The sequence below is a fragment of the Natator depressus genome, chromosome 3, assembly GCF_965152275.1.
Source record: "Natator depressus isolate rNatDep1 chromosome 3, rNatDep2.hap1, whole genome shotgun sequence".
In the NCBI taxonomy this organism is placed as follows: domain Eukaryota; kingdom Metazoa; phylum Chordata; order Testudines; family Cheloniidae; genus Natator; species Natator depressus.
In genome coordinates this window covers 146,737,801-146,759,848 of record NC_134236.1, presented here as the reverse complement: position 1 = coordinate 146,759,848, position 22,048 = coordinate 146,737,801, and the positions used below count along the sequence as shown (strand labels likewise).

The following is a 22,048-nucleotide window of genomic DNA, read 5'->3' as shown; positions in this document are numbered from 1 at the left end:
GGAAGCATCAGAGGATGAGAAAGACCTGGATGTATTGGTTGATCACAGGATTAATATGAGCTGTCAATGTGATGTGGCTGTAAAAAAGACTAATGCAGTCCTAGATTTCCAGTAGGGACAGGGCAGTCTTGGTACCATTATACAAGGCACTGGTGAGACCTCATCTGAAATACTGTGTGCAGTTCTGGTCTCTCATTAAGAAAGATGAATTCAAACGTGAACACAGAAGAGCTCCTAGGATGATCTAAGGAATGAAAAACCTACATTATGACAGGAGACTCAAAGAGCTTTGCTTGTTTAGCCTCACCAAAAGAAGGCTGAGGGGAGATTTGATTGCTCTATATAAATACATCAGAGGGATGAATACCAGGAAGGGAGAGGAGTTATTTAAGTTACGCACCCACGTGGACACAACAACAAATGGATATAAATTGGCCATCAACAAGTTTAGGCTTGAAATTAGGCAAAGGTTTCTAACCATTAGAGGAATGAAGTTCTAGAACAGCCTTCCAAGGGAAGCAGTGGGGGCAAAAAACCTAACTGACTTCAGGATTCAGCTTGATAAGTTTTTATGGAGGAGATGGTATGATAGGACTGCCTACAATGGCATGTTGGCCCATTGGCAACTGCCAGTAGCAAAAATCCCCAGCGTCCAGAGATGGGACACTAGATGGTAAAGGCTCTGAGCTACTACAGAGAATTATTTCCTAGATATCTGCCTGGTGGGTCTTGCCCACATGTTCAGGGTCTAACTAATTGCGATATTTGGAGTCAGGAAGGAATTTCCCCCCAGGTCAGATTGTCAGATACCAGCAGATCAGACTAGATGATCATGATGGTCCCTTCTGACCTTGAAGTCTGAGTCTGTTTTTATTGTTCAAACTGTTTCTTACAGAAATGGCTCTACAGAGTAATTAACATTGTGAATATGGTTTTGTAACTTTTTTTAATGTATATAGATCACATTAAGGATCACAAATTCTGTTGTCTTCCCAAACTGTTGTACAAGTCATAAACATTATTTTCACTGTTGTAAATATTCCCTTAAAATATCATCAAATGTTCATGATTTTGGTACAGAACGCATTGTTGAATATTACTGACATGCCAAGGGTAGAATATAGTTAGTACCTATAAGTAAAGATAAAAACTGAAATTTCCCACACGATAACACTACACTCAGTACATATTTCAAAGTGCTAAGTGTGTATTTTTATAGTGTGTATTTGTAGTCTGTGTATTGATACGTGATACATAAATTTTTCGTTGATATCTTACATATTTAAAGTCTGTTCTCCTTAGTAGTCATTTTACATTGTCTGCACTAACTGGAGCTATAACATGACACTTACATTGTGGGATAGATCCTTTTTGTCTATGTCGTCTGACCAAGAAATTCTAATTGTAGGTGTGCTCCAGAAGCACATCTTCATTAAATCTCTTTTGAGACTGAAGTTTTATTTACTACTTCTAGGATGGACTGTGTGAAATTCCCAAGACCACAAGAATTTTATAAATTTCTCTTACATCGTGATTCAATATTAAAAGCAAACAATATGTGAGTGTCTAATCTTTAATTTGTATGCACGCAGACTTATATGAGCGAGATGAGAAATCAGAAAGCTACCTACTCACAATATTAGCATAATGATTCAGGCCCTCATGGCCTGTCAGGCTGCCCATCTTATTTTGCCTGTCAATCCTTCATTCCCACCTTTCTCAGTGAATTCTAGACATCCTCTGGCTTGGAAGGAGGAAAGAGAGATTGTGATTGTTTCTATATTTAAATACTTGTGAGATGTTCAGATACTAAAGTGATCTAACTCCACTGGATTAAGTATCTCCAATATCTAGGCTTCCTAATAGGTTTTGGACTCTTTTGAAGTGAAAAGGTGACTCCTCTTCCATCACAGCACTGTTTAACATAATTATTCAGTGTTTATACAGGTGTAGTTTCCTGGGCAGCAAGATAAGTCACTTTCTCCTACCACAGTCCCTTTAAAAAAAACAACCCCTTAATTATGTGTTCAGATTTAATTCATTATTGCAAGGACTTATTTGTTTGTATGTGATGACCCCCACAGAAGCCTATAGAATGCAGTTACTCATTTTTTGTGGGAAAATACATAGTTTGGACTCAAATTCTATTGCATATTTCTGCCTTTCCCCTTTACAATGGTTGTCTCTCCTGCTGAAGCTAGGCCATTATAGATATATCTACACAACATTTTAGAATGAACAGGACTGGGTCAACAAGACTTGGGATAGCGGGAATCACATCAGTGCTCTAAAAACAGCAGTGTACGCAGTGCTTTGAAGTTGCAGCTCTGGATCTGAAGCCTGGGGGTGGGGGCTTCAGAGCTCAAAATCCAGCCTGAGCCACAACTTCCAAGCACTATTTATATACTATACAGCTATTCTTAGAGCGCTAGCATGAACCCTGCTAGCCCAACTCTGTCAACCCGGGCTGGGAGGCTTGTTTCAAAATGCTGTGTAGACCTATCGAGAGTGTATCTTTCTAGTTTCCTTGCAGACACACTATTGGGGCTGGTTCGATTGTTCACGTTTTGTTAGTGAGGCCACCTATGATCTGTTCTAATTTGCCTTGCCCTAACCTGAGCAGTCAACTGTTCCTTTCCTGAGCTTCCACCATATTAGTTTAAGTGTTAGCATCAACCCATCTGATCTATGATCTCCATTCTACCCTGCTCAGTGCGGGACTTTATGCAATAAGTTTAAATGGAAGTATGTTTGAAATTCTTACATCTGGGCATTGGCTCATTATGTACTGTATTTTTTGTGATATGTATGTCATTCCTGTCATTGCCTATTTTGTTAATACCATATTTATTTAGATATTCTTCTCTGGACCTTCTGCGTATACACAGGTTTCAGAGTGGTAGCTGTGTTAGTCTGTATCAGCAAAAAAAACGAGGAGTCCTTGTGGCACCTTAGAAACCAACAAATAAATGTCAGGTTTCAGAGTAGCAGCCGTGTTAGTCTGTATTCGCAAAAAGAAAAGGAGTACTTGTGGCACCTTAGAGACTAACCAATTTATTTGAGCATAAGCTTTCGTGAGCTACAGCTCACTTCATCCGATGAAGTGAGCTGTAGCTCACGAAAGCTTACGCTCAAATAAATTGGTTAGTCTCTAAGGTGGTGCTCCTTTTCTTTTTACAGATAAATGTGTTAGTCTCTAAGGTGCCACAAGGACTCCTTGTTGTTTTTGTGTATACACAGTATGCTGATGAGCATGCCGATAGTGCTTAAAACAAATTAGAGCCCTCCAATTAAATAAAACTTGCAGAAATGATAAAACGATTATAAGGATTTGGTTTGAGGAATGATTAAGAGAGCTGAATATATAAAGCTTGGCTAACCAATTATTTAATATTTGAAGGTAAGAGAAATTATTTACAGTAGTGGTAGCCTGTATAGTTAGCAGGGTGAATAAAGGAAAACCTGATTGACTAGAGAAAATTCTTCATAGTCAAATCCATTTGATTTGCCTGAGACATTTAAAACTAGGTTGAACAAAGTATTAGGAATAAATCAGTAAACCTGCACTGCTAGAGGGAAGGACTGGCTGACCTCTTAGGCTCTTTTGTCTGTAATTTCTGTGAAAGAAGTTATTTGAAGAAAACTGAATCTGTCAGTTCATATTGATGATTGTTAGTGAGTCTAAGTAATTCACTTTCACAAGCATGTGCTTACAATAAGCGAAACACTTTGCCTACATCACAGGTTTATTTCAGAATATGACCCAACAAGCTGAAATCAGTGGCAATAGATACATTTTAACTGGATGAACTAATGGACTAGTGGTTATCTCTGTGGGGTATTGAGTATCTATCTGCTCCACATAATTAACACTGCATTTTCTGAGGTGAATGAGGTACAGAATTTAATATATATCCCCTTGTTTAAATTTATGGTTTTATTTTAGTGTTTCTCTTATATCTTTTTTCATTATCTTAGGCCACAATAGACACTATTGCAAACATCTTCCTTTCCGATGCATAATGGTTGTCTCTCCTGCTGAATCTAGGCCACTATGGGTATGTCTACACGACATTTTGGAATGAGCAGGAGTGATTTCCCCCCCCCTCCCCTCCCCACCCCCCGACAGTCTGGGTTAACAATACTTGGGCTACTGGGAATCACATTAGTCCTCTAAAAATAGCTGTGTAGAAGAGAAAAGTTCAGATTTCATGGCCATAAAATTATTGTTCAGCATTGACAAAATTCTTGGCACTCTGCGGGTCAACAATTAAAGACAGTCCCTGCCCCAAAGTCCTGTTTCTGAAATTTTAAGCAAATGTTGGAAAGCACAGAGGAGAGCTGAGCTATTAAGGTAGACTGTTTCTCGTCAGTACATAGTATGTAATAATACACAGTTGTTTTAGCCAACGTACTATACATTGGACCTGTGCACTTAAATGACCTTAAGGTACAAAGAAGCATGTGTGAGAAGTCTACATTAAAATGGTAATAAATCATAAGCAAGAAATGCTACCATTTTTGGATGGGTTTCCAGTAGTAGCTACCTAAAAATCAATTAGGTTTGAAATGTTTTAATGTATTCATAGTATAGGGGTTTTTTTTACTATTATTTATTAGCATTGGCCTAGATCAACTTACATTTCCACTTAGACTTCAAAAATGTTATACAGACAGATTTAGCTTTCATGTATTTGGTGATCCCCTCACCCCCCATCAGTCTCTAGTCCATTCACAATTCTCCAATTTTGTGAGTTATGTATTCATGCTGAGGACCAGAAACAATGCCCTAAATTTCAAAAATATTAAAGATGTTGGTAAAACAGGTCTGTGATAAGAGTCCCAGTCGAGACTAAAGTTTTTTTTGTTACTAGAATAACCTGTTTCTTGGAGGAGATTTTAGTGTTGACAATGCAACATTTTTAACCAGTTAAGTGGGAAAAGAAGAGAGGGGAGAGAACCTTCTTCATTTTCAGAGGAGGTGGGGAGGACTGAAAATTCTAAGATTTTTGTATGTATTTTCATATTCTAAGTATGTGCTGGATGTGATGCAGGACTGAATGTTCAGAGATTGAGTTAGTCTAGATTAACCTGTTGATCTTTGCTGTTTAAACAGCTTTAGCAAGATTGTTCTCAAAACATGGAAGGTTCTTTTTCCAATCAAGTTCATTGTAGAATTTGCAGTGGGTAAATAATCCAATGGCAAATTAGAAATTAATATTTTTTGTTTGCTAGACATCACCTTCATCTTGCTTCTTGACTATAACTCACTATGTTTTGCTTTTCATCAGCTGCTGTAAAATTACAGGACCTGTACTGGGTGTAAACCTGAAACAAGCGGTTGGGAATTTGTTGCAGGACACATGGAGTACTTGGGGGACCATTCTTTGTGGACTGAACACAGGAATGAGAGCCAAAGACCTCTGGGTTATAATTCTGATTTTTGACAAATAATTTCTATGTGTACCAGTCTGTGAAATGGGGATAAACTAGTACTTCACGGGCGTTTTGCAAAGAGAATTAATTAATACTTGGACAGCTCTTCAATAAATGAAAAGATTTATATAATTACGGAGTATTACTAATAATGGAACATCTCTTTTTAAGTTGGAGCAATTCCAGAAACATCCCTTAAAGCCACATGTGGATGGGTGAAATTGATACCAAACACAAATAATTTGTGTGTGTCGAAACTCATAGCCCAAATGTAGCTTCCCTGCCTCTTCCTGACTATCCCATTTTAAAGGTAAACTGCAGATAGTTTTCTTTTTTGCTCTTTTATGATATCAGGGGATTTGTTAACAAAAATCTTAAAGAAGCTATGTTTTTTTTTTTTTTAACTTAAATCTGTGGAGGGGGATGAGAATTTCAGATCCTGTGAATTTTAGGGTCTGGAGTTTTTGTTAATGTAAAGTTTTATGCAAATTCTCAGCTTTAATTTAAAAAGATCTTACATTTTAATCTTTACATAGCCCTCCTAATACAACTTTGTGAAAATATTGTTTGTAGCAAAATAGTACAAAAAGTGTGACCTTATCCCTGGCCACTCTGATCAGTTTCGATGTAGTGTGAACTTCAAAGCATACTGGACCATTTTACAATAGCAGACAAAACATCTGACAAAGGTTAGACTGCTGATGTGCTGAGACCACTTCTTGTCGTGCTGACTAATACCGACTCCTTGTACTCCCCTTCTGTGTGTATCTGTTTTGTCTCTTGTCTTATACTTAGATTGTAAGTTTTCTGGGTCAGCAGCTGTCTTTTTGTTCTGCTTGTACAGCACCTAGCGCAATGAAATCCTGGTCTGGACTGGGTATCGTAGGCACTACAGTAAAAGAAATAATAATAAAGCATGACAGTTTCCTCCTCCTCCCCTTAAAGTAAATTAGAAGTAAAATGTTCTTGTTCCCTGAGATTTTCATCCTCCTCAACAGCACCGAAGTGTGGGGGATGGGATTGTTCTACTGTGTTCTGGAAAGTCTCATCTATGTACCTCTGTCTCCGTTAGCTCCCCCAGTTCAACCACTCAGATCTTAAAAGCCCGTACTTGGTATGTGAGGGCCATGAGTTGCTTGCACCTGCCCACAAGGCAGGTAATCATACATGCTGGATTCAGTGCAATAAACTGGAGAGCCCCCATTCTGCTGCTGGACTTCTGCCTGCATTATTTTTACTCTTGCAGAGGTTTTTTTTTTTTTGTTTGCTATTTTTTTGAAAGGGTATTTGGCCTAAATTTAGACTGTTTGTTAGGTGTATCTCATTCCCCCTCTAAGCGTGTGTCCACACCCTCACCGATGTAACAGTGGTGATACAACTCCCAGTGTGGAAGCAGCTATGTTGTTGGAACTGTGTTTCCGTCAATGTAGCTAACATACTTCGGGTAGGTGGTGGTCGTACACCAACAGAAAAACCCCTTCTGTAAGTTTAGACTATATTTATGATATGGGTCTATGCTGGCGTAGCTATGCTGGTATAGTCACTGTAGTGTAGACATACCCTGACTCCACCTTGAGTCTTCATTGCTGAAACAGCAGGAGCTCAGAGTGCTATGAAGAGAGAGTGCTCCACCCATAGTGAAAGAAGCATTACATGTCTCTGCATCAACCCTTCAGGCCACTTCAGAAGTGGTGGTGATTAGGCCAGAAGTTTGCTTGACACAGCCCTTCTTGGCTAGAAGGTCAGTTACTGCAAAAACCTGTTTATGGGGCGTGTGTGTGAGTCCTTGAGACTTTGGCATGCTTTCTTGGGAGTGGCCAGGGAACAATTCTAAGGTTGTGACATAGCATATTCACAACTAAGGTATTCCTTCCTTAATTTACAATACTGTAAAATAATATAGATTCAAAATTTGATACACATTAAAACTGTCATAGTGGGGAAATATCCTGTTGATTCCAAATAATCATCAAAAAAATCTGAGATGGTTGCAGAGGAAATTTAAAGAAAAATCTGATTGTGCATTTGTGTGTGTGAAAGAGAAAACAAAGCAACCTAAACTGGAGCTTCTCAAACTCTTCCATATTGTGTACCACAGATATTTCTTGTGAACCATTTTCCCATCAACATGCAATGCTGCAGATCATCCCCCCTCCCATTTGCAGTCATATCCCTGTGGCAACTTCAGAAATGTACATAGAAAAGTAATATTAAATAAGTACTTAGTATTTTTTAGATTCCTTTTCCAGCAGTTTAGCAGCTGAATATGGGGAGCCACCCCGCACCATAGAGTTACAGGATTTGGGTGTGTAGGTTGTGACAGAAAGTAGAAATGAATTTGTTATGGAGGCACAGACCCTAATTAATGTGGTGTGCATGTTAAGTAAGGTGTCTTTGATGCTAACAGTGAAACAATTAAATTTTTGGTAGTGGGGTAGATGTTGTTACAGAATATTTCATTACTTCCAGACTTCCTGTGAATCTTTCATTCTTCTAATTGCCTTTTATCATCTTATCTCATTGATCACCTACATTGGGCATTACTCCTTGAAGCATGTTTGTTTACATATTTCACTCAGACATTGACCATTTATTTTGATCAGAGGTGACACACCTAGAAATACCAATTTCTTATCATACAGACTTTGATTAAATATGGCATATTTCCATTTGAAGTTGTGGAAATATATAGCAATTAGTTTTCTTTATTGATTTGCATCTCGTGATATTTTTCTTTCCTATCGTTTTCTCCCGACTGGATGAAGGTGCAAGTAACTGTCTGTGTTAAATAAATATTAAGTAATATTGCATACAGATACTGTTAAGAAAACATTACAGTTGTATGTTTAAGCACTCAAGTCAGGAAATACCAGTGTTAAGACTTGATGTATAACCTCAATGTTGTCTTTTCTGTATATGCATTAGTGTTTTTTAAATTAATTATACTTAAAATTTCTTAAGTATAGTATCATACAGCTTTTTTCTGTAAGCTTAAATACATATCTTGCAATGATTTTTTCATTGCAGTAAGCGGATTTCATTGTAATTGTCCAGTATATATTTATCAATTGAAGACGACAAATTAGCCTCACTAAAGCCATGGAAATAATAATAATAATAAAGAATTGGCGATCTACCCTGTTCCTCCAGTGTATCCTATGAAAATGACCAAATGAAACACTAGTACCTCATTTCCAGTTTGGGAATCCCACAGAAATATTGTGTACTCTGCATGGAAGGACATTGAAAGAAGGGGGGTGGTGGGGCATGAACAAATTATGCCAGAAACTATATAGTCTTAAGAAAGAGAGGCCATAAATTTTTCATGGTCCCTAAAGTGGGCTTGTCCATTACCAGACTTACCAATAAAACTACCAATCTAGTGAATGGGCAGTCACCCTGAAGAATCCTGATGAGCTTGAATGCACGGAAGTGAGACTTCAGTCTGCAGTCTTGGCCTGCCTGGTGACCTTCAGGGTATCTCTTTCCAGGGTTTAGACCTGGGGTAAGCTGCAAAGATCTAAACCCAAGGGCTTGAAAAAATTGAAAGCTGGTCAACAGTCTATCAACCTTTGTATCATTCCTCTGACCTCTGTTGCTACATCCCATGCTCCATCTCTGTTTTGTGTTTACCACCACAAAGCCTAAGTGCCAGACATGATTTCTTGGTCTTATCTAGTTCAGTCTCTTTTTGGCAGCGTTACACTTCTTGCAGAAGCACTGGACGTAGTGATTTAAGAGTCCCATGACTTGATCAAGCTCAAGCTGTTGCAGAACAAGTAGTGTTTTCAGCCAAAGTTTAAACCGTCTAGACACTTGAGCTCTTGTTCCTGCAAACACCCCTTTTACTCATTGTTTGACAAATCCAGGAGCTCTTCAGAAGCCTGGAAACAAGAAAAAGCTACAATATAGTAGTAATTTTACTAACTTGGGCCAGTACTACTCAAGACATATGGATAAAAACCATCTACAGAGTCTGTTCTTCAAAACTTTCCTCCAGTATGTATGCTTCCCTCCTCTCCCCAACACCAAAATTTCAGGGGACACAATGAAATGAGAAACAATACTTTCATACATTCCACATCTTTGAATGTGGGAGTTCCTAATCAGGATTAGCCATTCTTCTGTGGGTCCAAAAAGCCCTCGAGCAGTTTTCACTCTTTTGCCCTCAGCTGGTCAGTCATGTAGTCCACACTTAGAACAAAGAACCAACTGTCTCCCCTATATGGAAAACTTCAAAAAGCAGTACCTTCATTTTACCTCAAGGAGGTATACAGTATCACCATGTTCCTTGAAATCCAAATACTTCAGATTTCTGATCTTCTCTGTGGATTCCTAGTACTACCTATATGTCACATAGCCCTGTTCAAAGTTGTCATGTGAGCAAAATTCTTACTCCTGGGGTTTAGCACAAAACTAGCAGGATTCCCTTAGCTCTTAATGTTTTTGACCCTTGGGAATAGTTAGCAAAGTAAAACATGAGGTAGGCTTTCGTGCACCACTCTGCCAAATGTAAATGCTTATCTCCAGATCCCAGTGATGTTTGTTGGGTATGCTTTGTTGGTCCCAATTCTGTCTTCCAGCTAGATCTATCTAAGCATTTGAAATTTCTGCAGTCTTTGTCTCAAGCACTTTAGCACATTTAGGGTAGATTGTCACCTGTCATATTGCTTGTTTCTCTTGGTTCTTCCTGCATTTGTGTGCCAGAAATGGATAAGGAGATGCCGATTCCAGGTATTGGTGTGTGCTCTGCAGTCTGGTCTTCTGTGAGATTGCCATTCTGTCCAGTTTCAGCTTTGAGGAATTCTTAATCTACATCAGCAGGGATAGGATCTTGTTGCAATTGAAGTGCTGCTTGCACTGACAGTTGATGTTTCCAGTGCTCTGGCATTTCCTGCATCGGGAGTTGTGGCATAACCAGTGTCCAGGCGTTGCAGTGCATTTGCAACTTTCCATGTATCCCATCTAGATAACCCCATTTGGCAATTTTGAATGGGGAAAGGCTTAGCATCAGAGTGATGAGGGCCACTAGTTTGGCTCAACTGACCCAGAGGACTGTTTTTAAGCTTAATAGATTTTCGCAAAACAGGACGACTGCCGGGAAGGAGCCAACATTTTTCATAGTTTTCAGAAACTGACTCTCATAGCCAACAATGAGTTAGTCTCTTCAAATGTCTGTCAGGCCCACCACTGAGAGGTTCTTTGGTCAGTAAACCCAGTTCAATAGGGTGGTTCTGCCATTGCATCCTGATTTGGATCAGTTGGTGAACATGGGGAACTTGTGTAAGTGACCGCGTTCAGGACTGACAGACCTAGGTATATCCTCCCTGAATATGCTGCTGGCTGTGTTTCCCACCTTTCTGCAAGATGGTGGTGGCGGGATCAGTGGCTACAAGAAATACCAGCCACACACAATACTACATCCCATAATCTTAAAATATGCTTGTTACAGGGTTCGGGGTGCAATCTAGACCAATGAGGGGTTGTGTCACCACTTGCCCTGCAGCCCTTGGTGCCTTACAATGCTTTGCTGGTGTAGCTCCCAGCCTGGAATGATCATAATGAGCCTACAAGCATGCAGGTCACAGCCTGAGTGTCTGTGTCCTAGGCTGTCCTGGTTCAGCTGCTCTGACTCCAGCAGCTTGTCTGCAGCCCCACTCTGCTGTCCACTAGCCTTGTTTACAACCAGTAAGGTGACCCCAACATGCTCCCAGTCCCTAATCTTCCCAAAACTGTGTGCTCTGCAATGTCCAGCTCTTCCCTGGACAGTTCAGAGAAATAAGGTGGTTTGTTCCTTTTAAGGAGACGAAAGCATGTCACAGATGATTAACTTACTGAAATAAATACACCCTTCCCTGCAAACACAGCACTGAGTTGGTGTGATGGGATTCCCGGGGTGCAACCTGGACTGTGGGACGGCTGAGCCCTGTGTCCCACCGACCTTGGATATCCCTCTCAATCTGTGATGCTGTTGCCAAACTACAAACTTCTAACAGGTGCTGCACTTACACAGACATCCACAGGCAGGGGCACACCTAGCTGAGTTACATGAATGCTTTCCCCAGCCACTCATGAACTAATAATAGAAAGGCTCCAGCCAATTCCTCCTAGCTCCCCAGTCTTTCACTGGTCAGAAGGCTGACCACTGTCAATTCATTACCCAGTCTGTCCCTTCCTGGATGTGGAGAAGACACACACTAGCCTTTGTAAACTGATCTGAGATTTCCCGACCATTTCAATCAAAACACTCTGTTTTAGGTAAAATATAAAACAGATTTATTAACTACAGAAAGATAGATTTTAAGTGATTATAAGTAGCAAGCATAGAGATCAAAGTTTGTTACCTAAGAAATAAAAGTAAATTCATAGTCTGAGTTTTACAAACTAGACAGGATTTGAATCATGCAGTGTCTTGCCCTGACAGATGGTATAGTTCCTCAATACACAGGCTGGGACTCTTTTCCACCCTCCCCACTTCAAAGTCTTTGTTCTCCAGGCATGTTTCCAGGTATTGAGTTGTGGGGGGAGTGAGGCCAAGTCATGATGTCACTTCCCCTCTTTTATAGTTTCTTCCAGCTTGCTGGAAAGATCTTTTGACATGGGGATCAAACAGTCCCCACTGGTCAAGCAGTCTCCATTGTCTACATGTTCTCTCTGAGAAGTCTTCTGGGATGGCTGTTGGGAGTGGGTTCCCTTTAATGTGCTATCAGTGCGTCCAGCTACTCCATTGTTGTACCTGAAAGGCTGGTTGTAGATGTTCCCAACCTGACAGCATATTTTAGTAACACACACATAGCAAAACTTCATAACTTCACATACAATAATAGCACATACAATCCAACAGGATATTAATGTTCAATAGATCAAGACTTTTAAAATGATACCTCGCTGTCAAGGTTTCTCCCCCACTCTGAACTCTAGGGTACAGATGTGGGGACCTGCATGAAAACCTCCTAAGCTTACTTTTACCAGCTTAGGTTAAAACTTCCCCAAGGTACAAATTAATTTTATCCTTTGTCCTTGGAATAACCACTGCCACCACCAAACTCTAACTGGGTTTACTGGGAAACGTAGTTTGGACACATCTTTCCCCCCAGAACCTCCCAACCCTTGCACCCCACTTCCTGGGAAAGGTTTGGTAAAAATCCTCACCAATTTGCATAGGTGACCACAGACCCAAACCCTTGGATCTGAGAACAATGAAAAAGCATTCAGTTTTCTTACAAGAAGACTTTTAATAGAAATAGAAGTAAATAGGAGTAAAGGAATCACCCCTGTAAAATCAGGATGGTAGGTACCTTACAGGGTAATTAGATTCAAAACATAGAGAATCCCTCTAGGCAAAACCTTAAGTTACAAAAAAGACACAGAAATAGTCATTCTATTCAGCACAGTTCTTTTCTCAGCCATTTAAAGAAATCATAATCTAACGCATACCTAGCTAGATTACTTACTAAAAGTTCTTAGACTCCATTCCTGTTCTATCCCCGGCAAAGCAGCATACCAACAGACACAGACCCTTTGTTTCTCTCCCTCCTCCCAGCTTTTGAAAGTATCTTATCTCCTCATTGGTCATTTTGGTCAGGTGCCAGCGAGGTTACCTTTAGCTTCTTAACCCTTTACAGGTGAGAGGATTTTTTCTCTGGCCAGGAGGGATTTTAAAGGGGTTTACCCTTCCCTTTATATTAATGGCACTCACAAAGCATACTTTATATGAAACATCATAATTATATGACAGTGGTGAATATGAGGGTTTCAGGATGCTGCTTTGAGGTAGTGTCAGTCCCCCCTTGGTTGAAGGCCCATATTTCACAGCTTGTAAGTGTGACAGGATCCCCAGGTTGCAGCCTGGAACTAGTATGTCCCAAAGTTCTTCCCACAAATTGTGCATAATGTAGCTTATCACAAGGCTTAACATCGGTATCAAAATTCTTATTACAAAGTTTAACATTAATACCCAATTTTTATCACAGATGTGTGTTTACAAGTATCATTATGATACCATGGCTTCAGTTCAGTCTGATTTGAAGTTGGTTTGTCCGTCACCCATGGTGTCATTTGACACCCTCCCACGTAATCAGTCACTGACTTTTCTCCCCCTCCAGTGTTCCCTTCTGCCTGGGTTCTTAATTTAATCATATTTCTGGGATTTTGGTACCTCAGGGTCTGGCAAGATAGGGATCCAGGGGGATCCTGCACAGTGGCTGGTCCTTTGGAGAGCTGCCAACCCCAGGACTGTACATATGCAAAAAATAAGCTCCCTTTTTGGGGTTACCCTGTGTTCCCCCTCCCAGCACTGAGTCCTTCCTTTCCCCCTTTTCCTAGAGGGTTATGATTGGTACTCTCTGGGCTAAGAGTATCTGCTCTTTGTTCAGATGCACTTTTTCCCAACAGCTTTTCCATAACTGCTTTCTGTGTCTCACCAGCGTGGAGAAAGACACCCCTCCACCCTCTTCTGTCAGTCAGGTAATTTGCATTCTCACAAACTACCACCTGACAATTTCCTATTGTCAACTCCTCTGTTATCACAGGTGTTGGAACTGCAGCCTGATTTAAAGAGACACAGTTACTTTCCAAAAATTTATCAGAAATAACATCTTGAAAAACTGGGACCTAGATTGGGGTACCCTCAGTCACCCCTTTCTCTGCCCCCAAGAAGTCAGATGTGTGACTGCTCCCTTCCAGGAAGTCGGTTACACATTTCCTTCTCAAAACCTGGGTCACAGGCTGAGTGCCGGGGTGCACAGCTGCTGACTCGCCCATTCGGTCCTGGGCATCCTCTCCCAAGTGACCAGTGAGGAGACAGTCCTGTACGTCCACTATTCCTTCCCCAGTTTCCTCCTCTAGGCCCACCTCTAAGACACATTTCTCTGTGCTTCTTAGGAAAGGGTCTGTCCCTTATTCAGCTGCAAAACTGCCAGCTAACAACTGGGACAGTTTCTTTAATCACCCATGACACCTCTCCTGCCTCTAATCCTGAGGGCATGTTACCTTCTGTGGAAAAGGAGCTAATCTCAGCCCCTCCCATACTTGGAAGCACACTGCTTCTCTATGTTACAAAGTCAAAGGAACCTTCACCCACCTCAGTGGTTTCTGAGATTCCATCACCCTTCTCTGGGTTTCCCTCTGGAACATATCTACCTATGCTCCCTAGAGTGGGGTCTGTCCCTTGTCCATCTGCAACTTGCTGGCAGCTAACAACCTGGACAGTTCTCTCCCTGGCAGGCACTACACCTTCCTCCCTTTCTAAGGTGTTAGTGCCTCCACCTGCAATGCAGGAGCTGATCTCAACCAACCTCCCACCTGGGAGCACGTGGCTTCCCCCTGCTGCAGAAGAATCAAGGAGACGCTCTCCCATTCTTTCAGCAGTTCCTGAGACCTTACCCTCTGGGGTCCCAGCACTCAAACTCCTTCTTGCTGCGGGCAAATACTTTAACCTGAGCTACACGGAAAAAATCATTACCAAGAAGCAGATCAACTAGGAGGTGTTTCATTACCCCCACAGTCAAAACACTTTCCAAATCTTCCCACACCACGTGGATTTTAAGCTAGTGGTATGAAGAATCTGGTTTTGCCTACCCACACAATCTCTAGTCAGGTAATATACCAGACCTTGGGACCGCACTCTGCTTAACCAGAGAGATCTGGGCTCCTGTATCCTTCTGCCCCAAGTACTCCCTGCCATTAATTCTGAAAACCTTAATGTGCTCCCTATCTGGTTCTGCAAAGCCTAATCTCACAAAACCAGTAAGATAGGTTTCAATCACCTGGGGGTTTCTGTGTTGAGGACAACAGAACTAACATGAACTATTGGTTGCCTGCTTCTTCCTAGCACAGGGCATTTATTCCTCAGGTGATCAATGGAATTACACTGGTAGCACCTTTTGTGTGCTTCTGTTTTTACAGGAGATTTGGGATGGGAGTTAGAGGAATGGTTTTGGGGAGGAGAATGCCCAGCCCTCCCTTTCTTGCTAGGGATAAAATGGGATCCTCCCTTCCCACCAGGTTTAAACCCCTCTTTTGGTGGTTTGCTTTCAGTAGATACCTGGGTCTGTTTAAAGGCATCCTCTAGAGAGGCCATCTCATCTACAGATTTTACATATTTATCCCATAGACACTGGTTTACATCAGCCTTACATATGCTTAGGAAATGCTCTTGAGCAACAAGATCCAGCATTCCCTCAAAACTTATCACCTCTTTACCCCTCACCCATTTTCTCAACAAATCTTTCATTTTGTTTACATATTCCCCATTGCTCATACCAATATCCCTCTTAAGATTCCTAAATTTAACTCTATATGTTTCAGGGGTAATTTGAAAACTTTGCAAAACAGTATCTTTACATTTACAATGGTCTAAAGTAGCGATTCCCAAACTTGTTCCACTGCTTGTGCAGGGAAAGCCCCTGGTGGGCTGGGCCGGTTTGTTTACCTGTCGCGTCTGCAGGTTTGGCCAATTGCAGCTTTCAGCTGCTCCAGGCCAATGGGAACCACTGGAAGCGGCGCGGGCCGAGGGACATACTGGCCGCCGCTTCCAGCAGCTCCCATTGGCCTGGAGCAGCAAACCACGGCCACTGGGAGCCGTGATTGGCCGAACCTGCGGACGCGGCAGGTAAACAAACCGGCCTGGCCCACCAGGGGCTTTCCCTGCACAAGCAGCGGAACAAGTTTGGGAACTAGTGGTCTAAAGCATCCTGTCAGGGTTCCCTCCCCACTCTGAACTCTAGGATACAGATGTGGGGACCCACATGAAAGACCCCCTTAGCTTATTTCTACCAGCTTAGGTTAAAACTTCCGCAAGGCATAAATTCTTTGCCCTCGGACGGTACGCTGCCACCACCAAGTGATTTAACAAAGAATCAGGGAAAGGACCACTTGGAGTTTCTATTCCCCCAAAATATCCCCCCAAGCCCTTACATCCCCTTTCCTGGGGAGGCTTGAGAATAATATCCTAACCAGTTGGTTACAAAGTGATCACAGACCCAAACCCCTGGGTCTTAGGACAATAGAGAAATCAGTCAGGTTCTTAAAAGATGGATTTTATTTATTTTTTTTAAAAAGGTAAAAATCACCTCTGTAAAATCAGGATGGAAAATAACTTTAGAGGGTAACAAAAAATTCAGAAACACAGCAGAACTTCCTCTAGGCTTAGTTTCAAAGTTACAGAAAACAGGAATAAACCTCCCTCCAGCAAAGGAAAAATTCACAAGCAGAACAAAAGATAATCTAACACGCCTTGCCTGGCTTTTACTTACAATTTTTGTAATATGAGAGACTTTTAGGATGGTTTATAGGAGGAGGAGTTTTCTGACCTGATGCTTCTCTGCTTCCCAAGAGAACACACACAACAAAGCCTCTCCCCTCCTCCCCATCCACAAGATTTGAAAGTATTTCCCCCCCCCCCACCTCCCCATTGGTCCTTTTGGTCAGGTGCCAACCAGGTTGTTTGAGCTTCTTAACCCCTTACAGCTAAGGAGGAATTCTAGGCTACCCTTAGCTGTATGGTTATGACACATCCTCAATGGGCATTTCATTGAATACCCTTAGAGCTTTACCAGTTAATTTCACAATCAGGGTAGGAACTCTCTTGGCATCTGGGATTTCATGCACTGCACACAGCCTTTCAAAGGTGGTCAGATATTCAGCAATATCATCTTCCTCATTGTATACAGGACATAAATGGTCCCAATTGTGGATTTTTGGAGCATTGGGAATCGGTGGGTTCTGGTTCTGCTTCTCTAGCAGGTCCAATTGGTATTTTCGCTTTCTTTCTTTCTCCTTTATCTCTAGTTCCAATATTCTCTGGTGCTCTCTCTCTTTTTCTGTAACCTGCAATCTAAAAAGCTCCAACTTCACAATACCTTCACTGCTTTCACTCATTTTCCTACTTTTCTGTCCCTATTTCCCTTTTCCGAATAAGCAAACATAGCCTAGGGGTTTGCTTCTCCTCCCTTTACAGTCCCATAAACCTTTGAAAAGCATCTCTTTCAAAGTTCGTTGACTTTGCTTCTACAGACAGGACGACCTCATGCTGTTCTTCCCTTCCTGTCATCTTCCCATCCCCCTGCTGATGTCTATGTAAATTGGGCTTCCATTGTTTTTTGTCACATCTTGTTTAATTTCTTTGGAGAAAGGTAGATAGCAGTGATGTTTCCTCCTGCCTCAGAGGGAAACTGTTTCTCCCTGTTTGGTCACAGGCTTTAAAGCATAATATCGTTAAATGTATATATTTTCCTCATATAGTATTAATAAATACATTTCACAATGACATTAATCACCAGTGTGTCATTAAAAAAGACCTCTCTATACACTTTGTATGCAATATTATTGTATTATAAAAAAAACAGTTGATTCAATTATTTAATGCCTTAAGGTTCAGCCTCCCTTGTCTTGAGTGACCAGTAAACCTTTGAAGTGGATTCTTCTGAGGGTTATCCCTGTAAGGAAAGCTTATTTAAGCTGTGAGGAAGGCAATATAGAGTCTGGTGGTGATGGAAGCTCTATGCTCGCTCTTCCCCCATTGGTGTTTGCTAAAATGCAAATTTTCTGTTTCTGCAATCTCCCCCCTTGTTTGCTGACTCTGTTTGTTGCTTATATGTAAAGTGAAGTAAACCCATATTCCTTTGTCTAAGACAGACTGTGCTTATGCATTGCTTGCCAAACACATTTTAAGAATATGATTCTAGCACATATTCATAACTTTTCGTACACATCCGGTGCATACATCATACAAGAATATTAATGATCAGTGAATGATTAGTTTTCCAATGATACCTTACATGTCACCTTTGCAGGTTATGATAACGGTGTGTGAGGCGTAGTCAGTATGTCAGGCCCGATCAACTGCTGCCAGAGTAGAGCACCACAAATTGGTCTCTGTGTCAAAACCGTGATGGGATTAATTTGGACGAAGAGTTTACCGATCTGTAGCCAAAACCCTTCATATTACAGAGTATCAAGCCGCCATATTGCTTGATTCTTCTCCCTAAAAAAAATATGCCAGGAGCTTAAGCAGCTTATTCATGAGGATACAAATATTGCCTGACATTGGGTATGGACAGTCTAGGATGTGGGTGAAACTGTGGTCAGCGCTAGTACCGTGGGGTAGATGCCTGTAAGTTTGCTTGGCTTCAAACATCTGAGTTCCATGAGTTGGTTTAGAAAGAGCTCAGGGACGTGTTTTGTACCAGATAGAACTCTTTTGGTCACCAGTTGGCCTTTTTGCATGATTGGTCATGAACATCCTCTATTACAATTTTATACATAAAAGAGATTTTTAAAAGTAGTTAAGTGCTAATTTCCATTCAGAGTCAATGGGAGTTGGGCACCTAACTGCCATTAAAGAAGTGTCTTTAAATCTCCCACTTCCCCCCAAAATCCTTTTGTATTAGTTCAACTGACATTTTTTATAAACAGTGTCTCTGAATAAACTTCATAGTCTATTTTTTCCAACATTTTAATAAAGGTTCAGCCTTTTAAGTTTTCCTTTTCCTTTCATTAACTTTAAAGAAATCCCTTGACCTGCAATATAGATATCTACAAAATTTCTAAGTTATTTACATACTACTTCAGTTATCATTCAACTCAAGACATTCTCCCCCTACACGCTGTTTGTCTCTTTCTGCCTAAGCTTTTTTGAATGCTACTGATCTGTTCTTTATATTTGCTTGAATGCTTAGCCCTCAGACCAAATTTAATTGCTATGTGAGACCATTTAAAATTATTATATTTCTTTAACTCCTGTTTATTATTTTGACGTCTGTAATGAGGTCATGGTTTAAAGTGTTTGTCAGTGCAAACTATGAATAGTTTTATAACAGACTTATTATTAATAATTTACTGTACAAACACAGATCAAAAAGACTGTTCCTGCCCCAAGGAGCTTACAGTCTTAGTATAAGACAAGAGACGACAGATGGGGAAGTACAAGGAAACAATGAGATAGTGTTTGTTAGCATGATAGGCACTGGTCTCTGAATACTAGCAACTTAGTATTCTGATGCCTACAAAAGAAACTTAACAAAGGAGATATTTTGAGGAGGTATTTGAAGATGGATAAGCCAATGATTTTGTGGATTTTCACAGAGAATACTTCAGCCAAAGTGCATGGGGCAGCATAGGAGAATGCACAAAGATGCTTGTTTGAAAATGGAACGTGGGCAGTGGAGGCTGGCATCAGAAGGGGGAGCCAGTGGAGGAATTCAAAGAGAGAGTTGATATGGTCTAAATCAGGGATCTCAAACTCAAAGCACCATCAGGGCCACATGAGGACTAGTACATTGGCCCAAGGGCCGCATCACTGAAACCTTTTCATACAAAGATACAAAAGCCCACCCCCCCCCCCGCAGTTCTGCCCCCACTCCACTCCTTCCATGAGGACCTGCCCCTTCCTCGCCCCCATTCAAACCTCTTCCCCAAATCCCCGCCCTGGCTCCACCACCTCCCCTGAGCGCACTGCATCCCCGCTCCTTCCTCCTGGAAAGTCCTAAGCGCTGCGAAACAGTTGTTTGGCAGCGGGAAGCACTGGGAGGTAGGCAGAGGAGTGGGGACGCGGTGCGCTGGGGAGAGGGACAGGTGGTGAGGGGAGCTTGGCTGCCAGTGGAGTTGGCGCCTAAGGTGGGCCACAGGAGACCCCTGGTCAAAATGATGGTTGTACCTGGTTTGCAGTAGCCAAACTGCTTTTAAACAGTGTTAAACGGAATCAGTTGTGAAATGATTCAGAATGGGTTGGGAGTGGATGGGACCCTTAATATATGTGTCATGCAAATGTATTAGGGAAACAATTTGCCTTTTTTTGAACTTTTCTAAGTAGAGTTTTGTCTTTTCCAGGCCCAGATTGCCTTTCTTCAAGGGGAAAGGAAGGGACAAGAAAATCTGAAGAAGGATCTAGTGCGGAGAATCAAAATGCTGGAATATGCTCTTAAACAGGAAAGGTACAGCACTTTTAAGATACTAGAGAATTTTGTGTAAAAAGTCTCTTATAAAATTTTAAAAAACAAATATCATTGTGGCTCATCAGATGAAAAAATATTTTGAATCTTGAATAGGTAATTATGAACATAACAATTGTTATACTGAATAAGTCCATCTTATCCAGAATCCTGTCATCAGCAGTGGTCACTATTCAGATGCTTAAGAAAAAGGTTTTAAAAAAAACCCTGCATTAGATAGTTACAGGATAACATCTCTCAAGGCAAATTTCTTTCTAACTCCCAGAAGTTAGATATTGTTTTATATCCTGAAGCACAGATTTTTTTTCTCTTCCAAAGCTCTTGTGTTTGTTAATAACAAGAATTTTTATTTAGTTTATCCACATAAATATCTATTTTTAAATCTTGATAACTCTTCACCTCAACAATAATCTGTGGAACTTCTTGTCCCAGGCTAATTATGCACGGGGTGAAAAGGTACATACTTATATCAGTTTTGAGTTTTGCCACTTTTTGATTTTCATTTAATGTTCCTTGTATTATATGAGAAGGTAAATAAAAGTTCACAATCTACCTTTTCTATACCATTCATTGTTGTGTATGCTTTTCTCATGTCTTCTTTCAAAGGTAAACAGTCTTTCGATACTATCTTCATGTGAGTTTTTCCATGCCCCTAATTATCATGTCATCTCTGCTCCCCCCCTTAATTTTGTTTGCTAATTTTTGAGATAAGGTGATAAGAACTGAACCTAGAATTCCAGGTTAGGGTGTACCTGTGATCTGTAAAATGGAGTAATAATACTTTTGGAGATAAGAGTATTTGTTTCCTTGGTGACTTATTGAGTCTGGTATTAATAGTAATAATAAATAATATTTGTATACTATCTGGCCACTAAAGAATCCTAACCATTTTCAATAAAAAAGAATTAAACAGCTATAAATGTACAATCTTTAAAACAGTTTAAATCAGTATAAAGCCATAAGTAAAATCATAAATGCAGTTGAGTTCATGTCACTAGACAAATGACTTTTGGCTAAACTGCATGGGGATAGGAAGAATTTGTAATTACCCTGAAAGTGTGTGGACACTGAAAAATTCAGAAAAAGGCCCAAAGAAAGAATATTGCTATGTAGTAATTTTAGCATGCTGTTATGGGTTAGTCCTATTCTGACTTCTTTCATTGTTGTCTAATTCATCAAGAAAGCAAAGGTGTGACCCAGGGGAAGGGACTTAGTGAGGTATCTTTTGATGAGATTCTTCCAGAAATTTAAACCAGTGCAAGCAGTGTGTGTTGATCTGTTTGCATTATGCTTCACGACAAAGGATGTTGGGGACATGCCTTTCCCAGATCAATTCTTTTGAAACAATAAAAATTACTCACTGACATAGTGTGTGTCAAAAGGAGGTACTAGAAACATTGATGATTAAATAGAAATGAGTCAGCAGAACCTAGTTGAGTGGGTTTTTTTTTTTTTTTTCAGGAGTTGACAGAAAATTTGAATTCAGTGGCTAAGCTGTTAAAAGTATGAAATCTCATTAAAACCAGCTATTGTAGTAGAAGACTGAAGAGTAGGAAATGCTATACGAATCATAATTTAAAAAGGTGCTGGAGGTGATATTGGTCATTTAAAGATAGAGGGTGAGATCTTCAGGTCTGGGAAACGTACTCAGTGTCACAGCT

The 22,048-nt window shown here is 40.7% G+C and overlaps 1 protein-coding gene and 1 long non-coding RNA gene across 3 annotated transcripts in view; one reads left to right on the top strand and one right to left on the bottom strand.

The window, feature by feature from the left end:
• STRN (striatin) overlaps positions 1-22,048 on the top strand; it is a 96,936-nt gene that overhangs the window by 10,455 nt on the left and 64,433 nt on the right. For both annotated transcript variants that reach the window (XM_074948997.1, XM_074948996.1), the window contains exon 2: positions 20,266-20,369. In XM_074948997.1, the coding sequence (XP_074805098.1) occupies positions 20,266-20,369 (104 nt within the window). The remainder of the gene's footprint in view (positions 1-20,265; positions 20,370-22,048) is intronic.
• Positions 17,099-22,048, bottom strand: part of LOC141985154 (uncharacterized) — a 38,053-nt gene continuing 33,103 nt past the window's right edge. The window contains exon 4 of the long non-coding RNA XR_012638877.1: positions 17,099-18,421. This is a non-coding gene — a long non-coding RNA (uncharacterized LOC141985154). The remainder of the gene's footprint in view (positions 18,422-22,048) is intronic.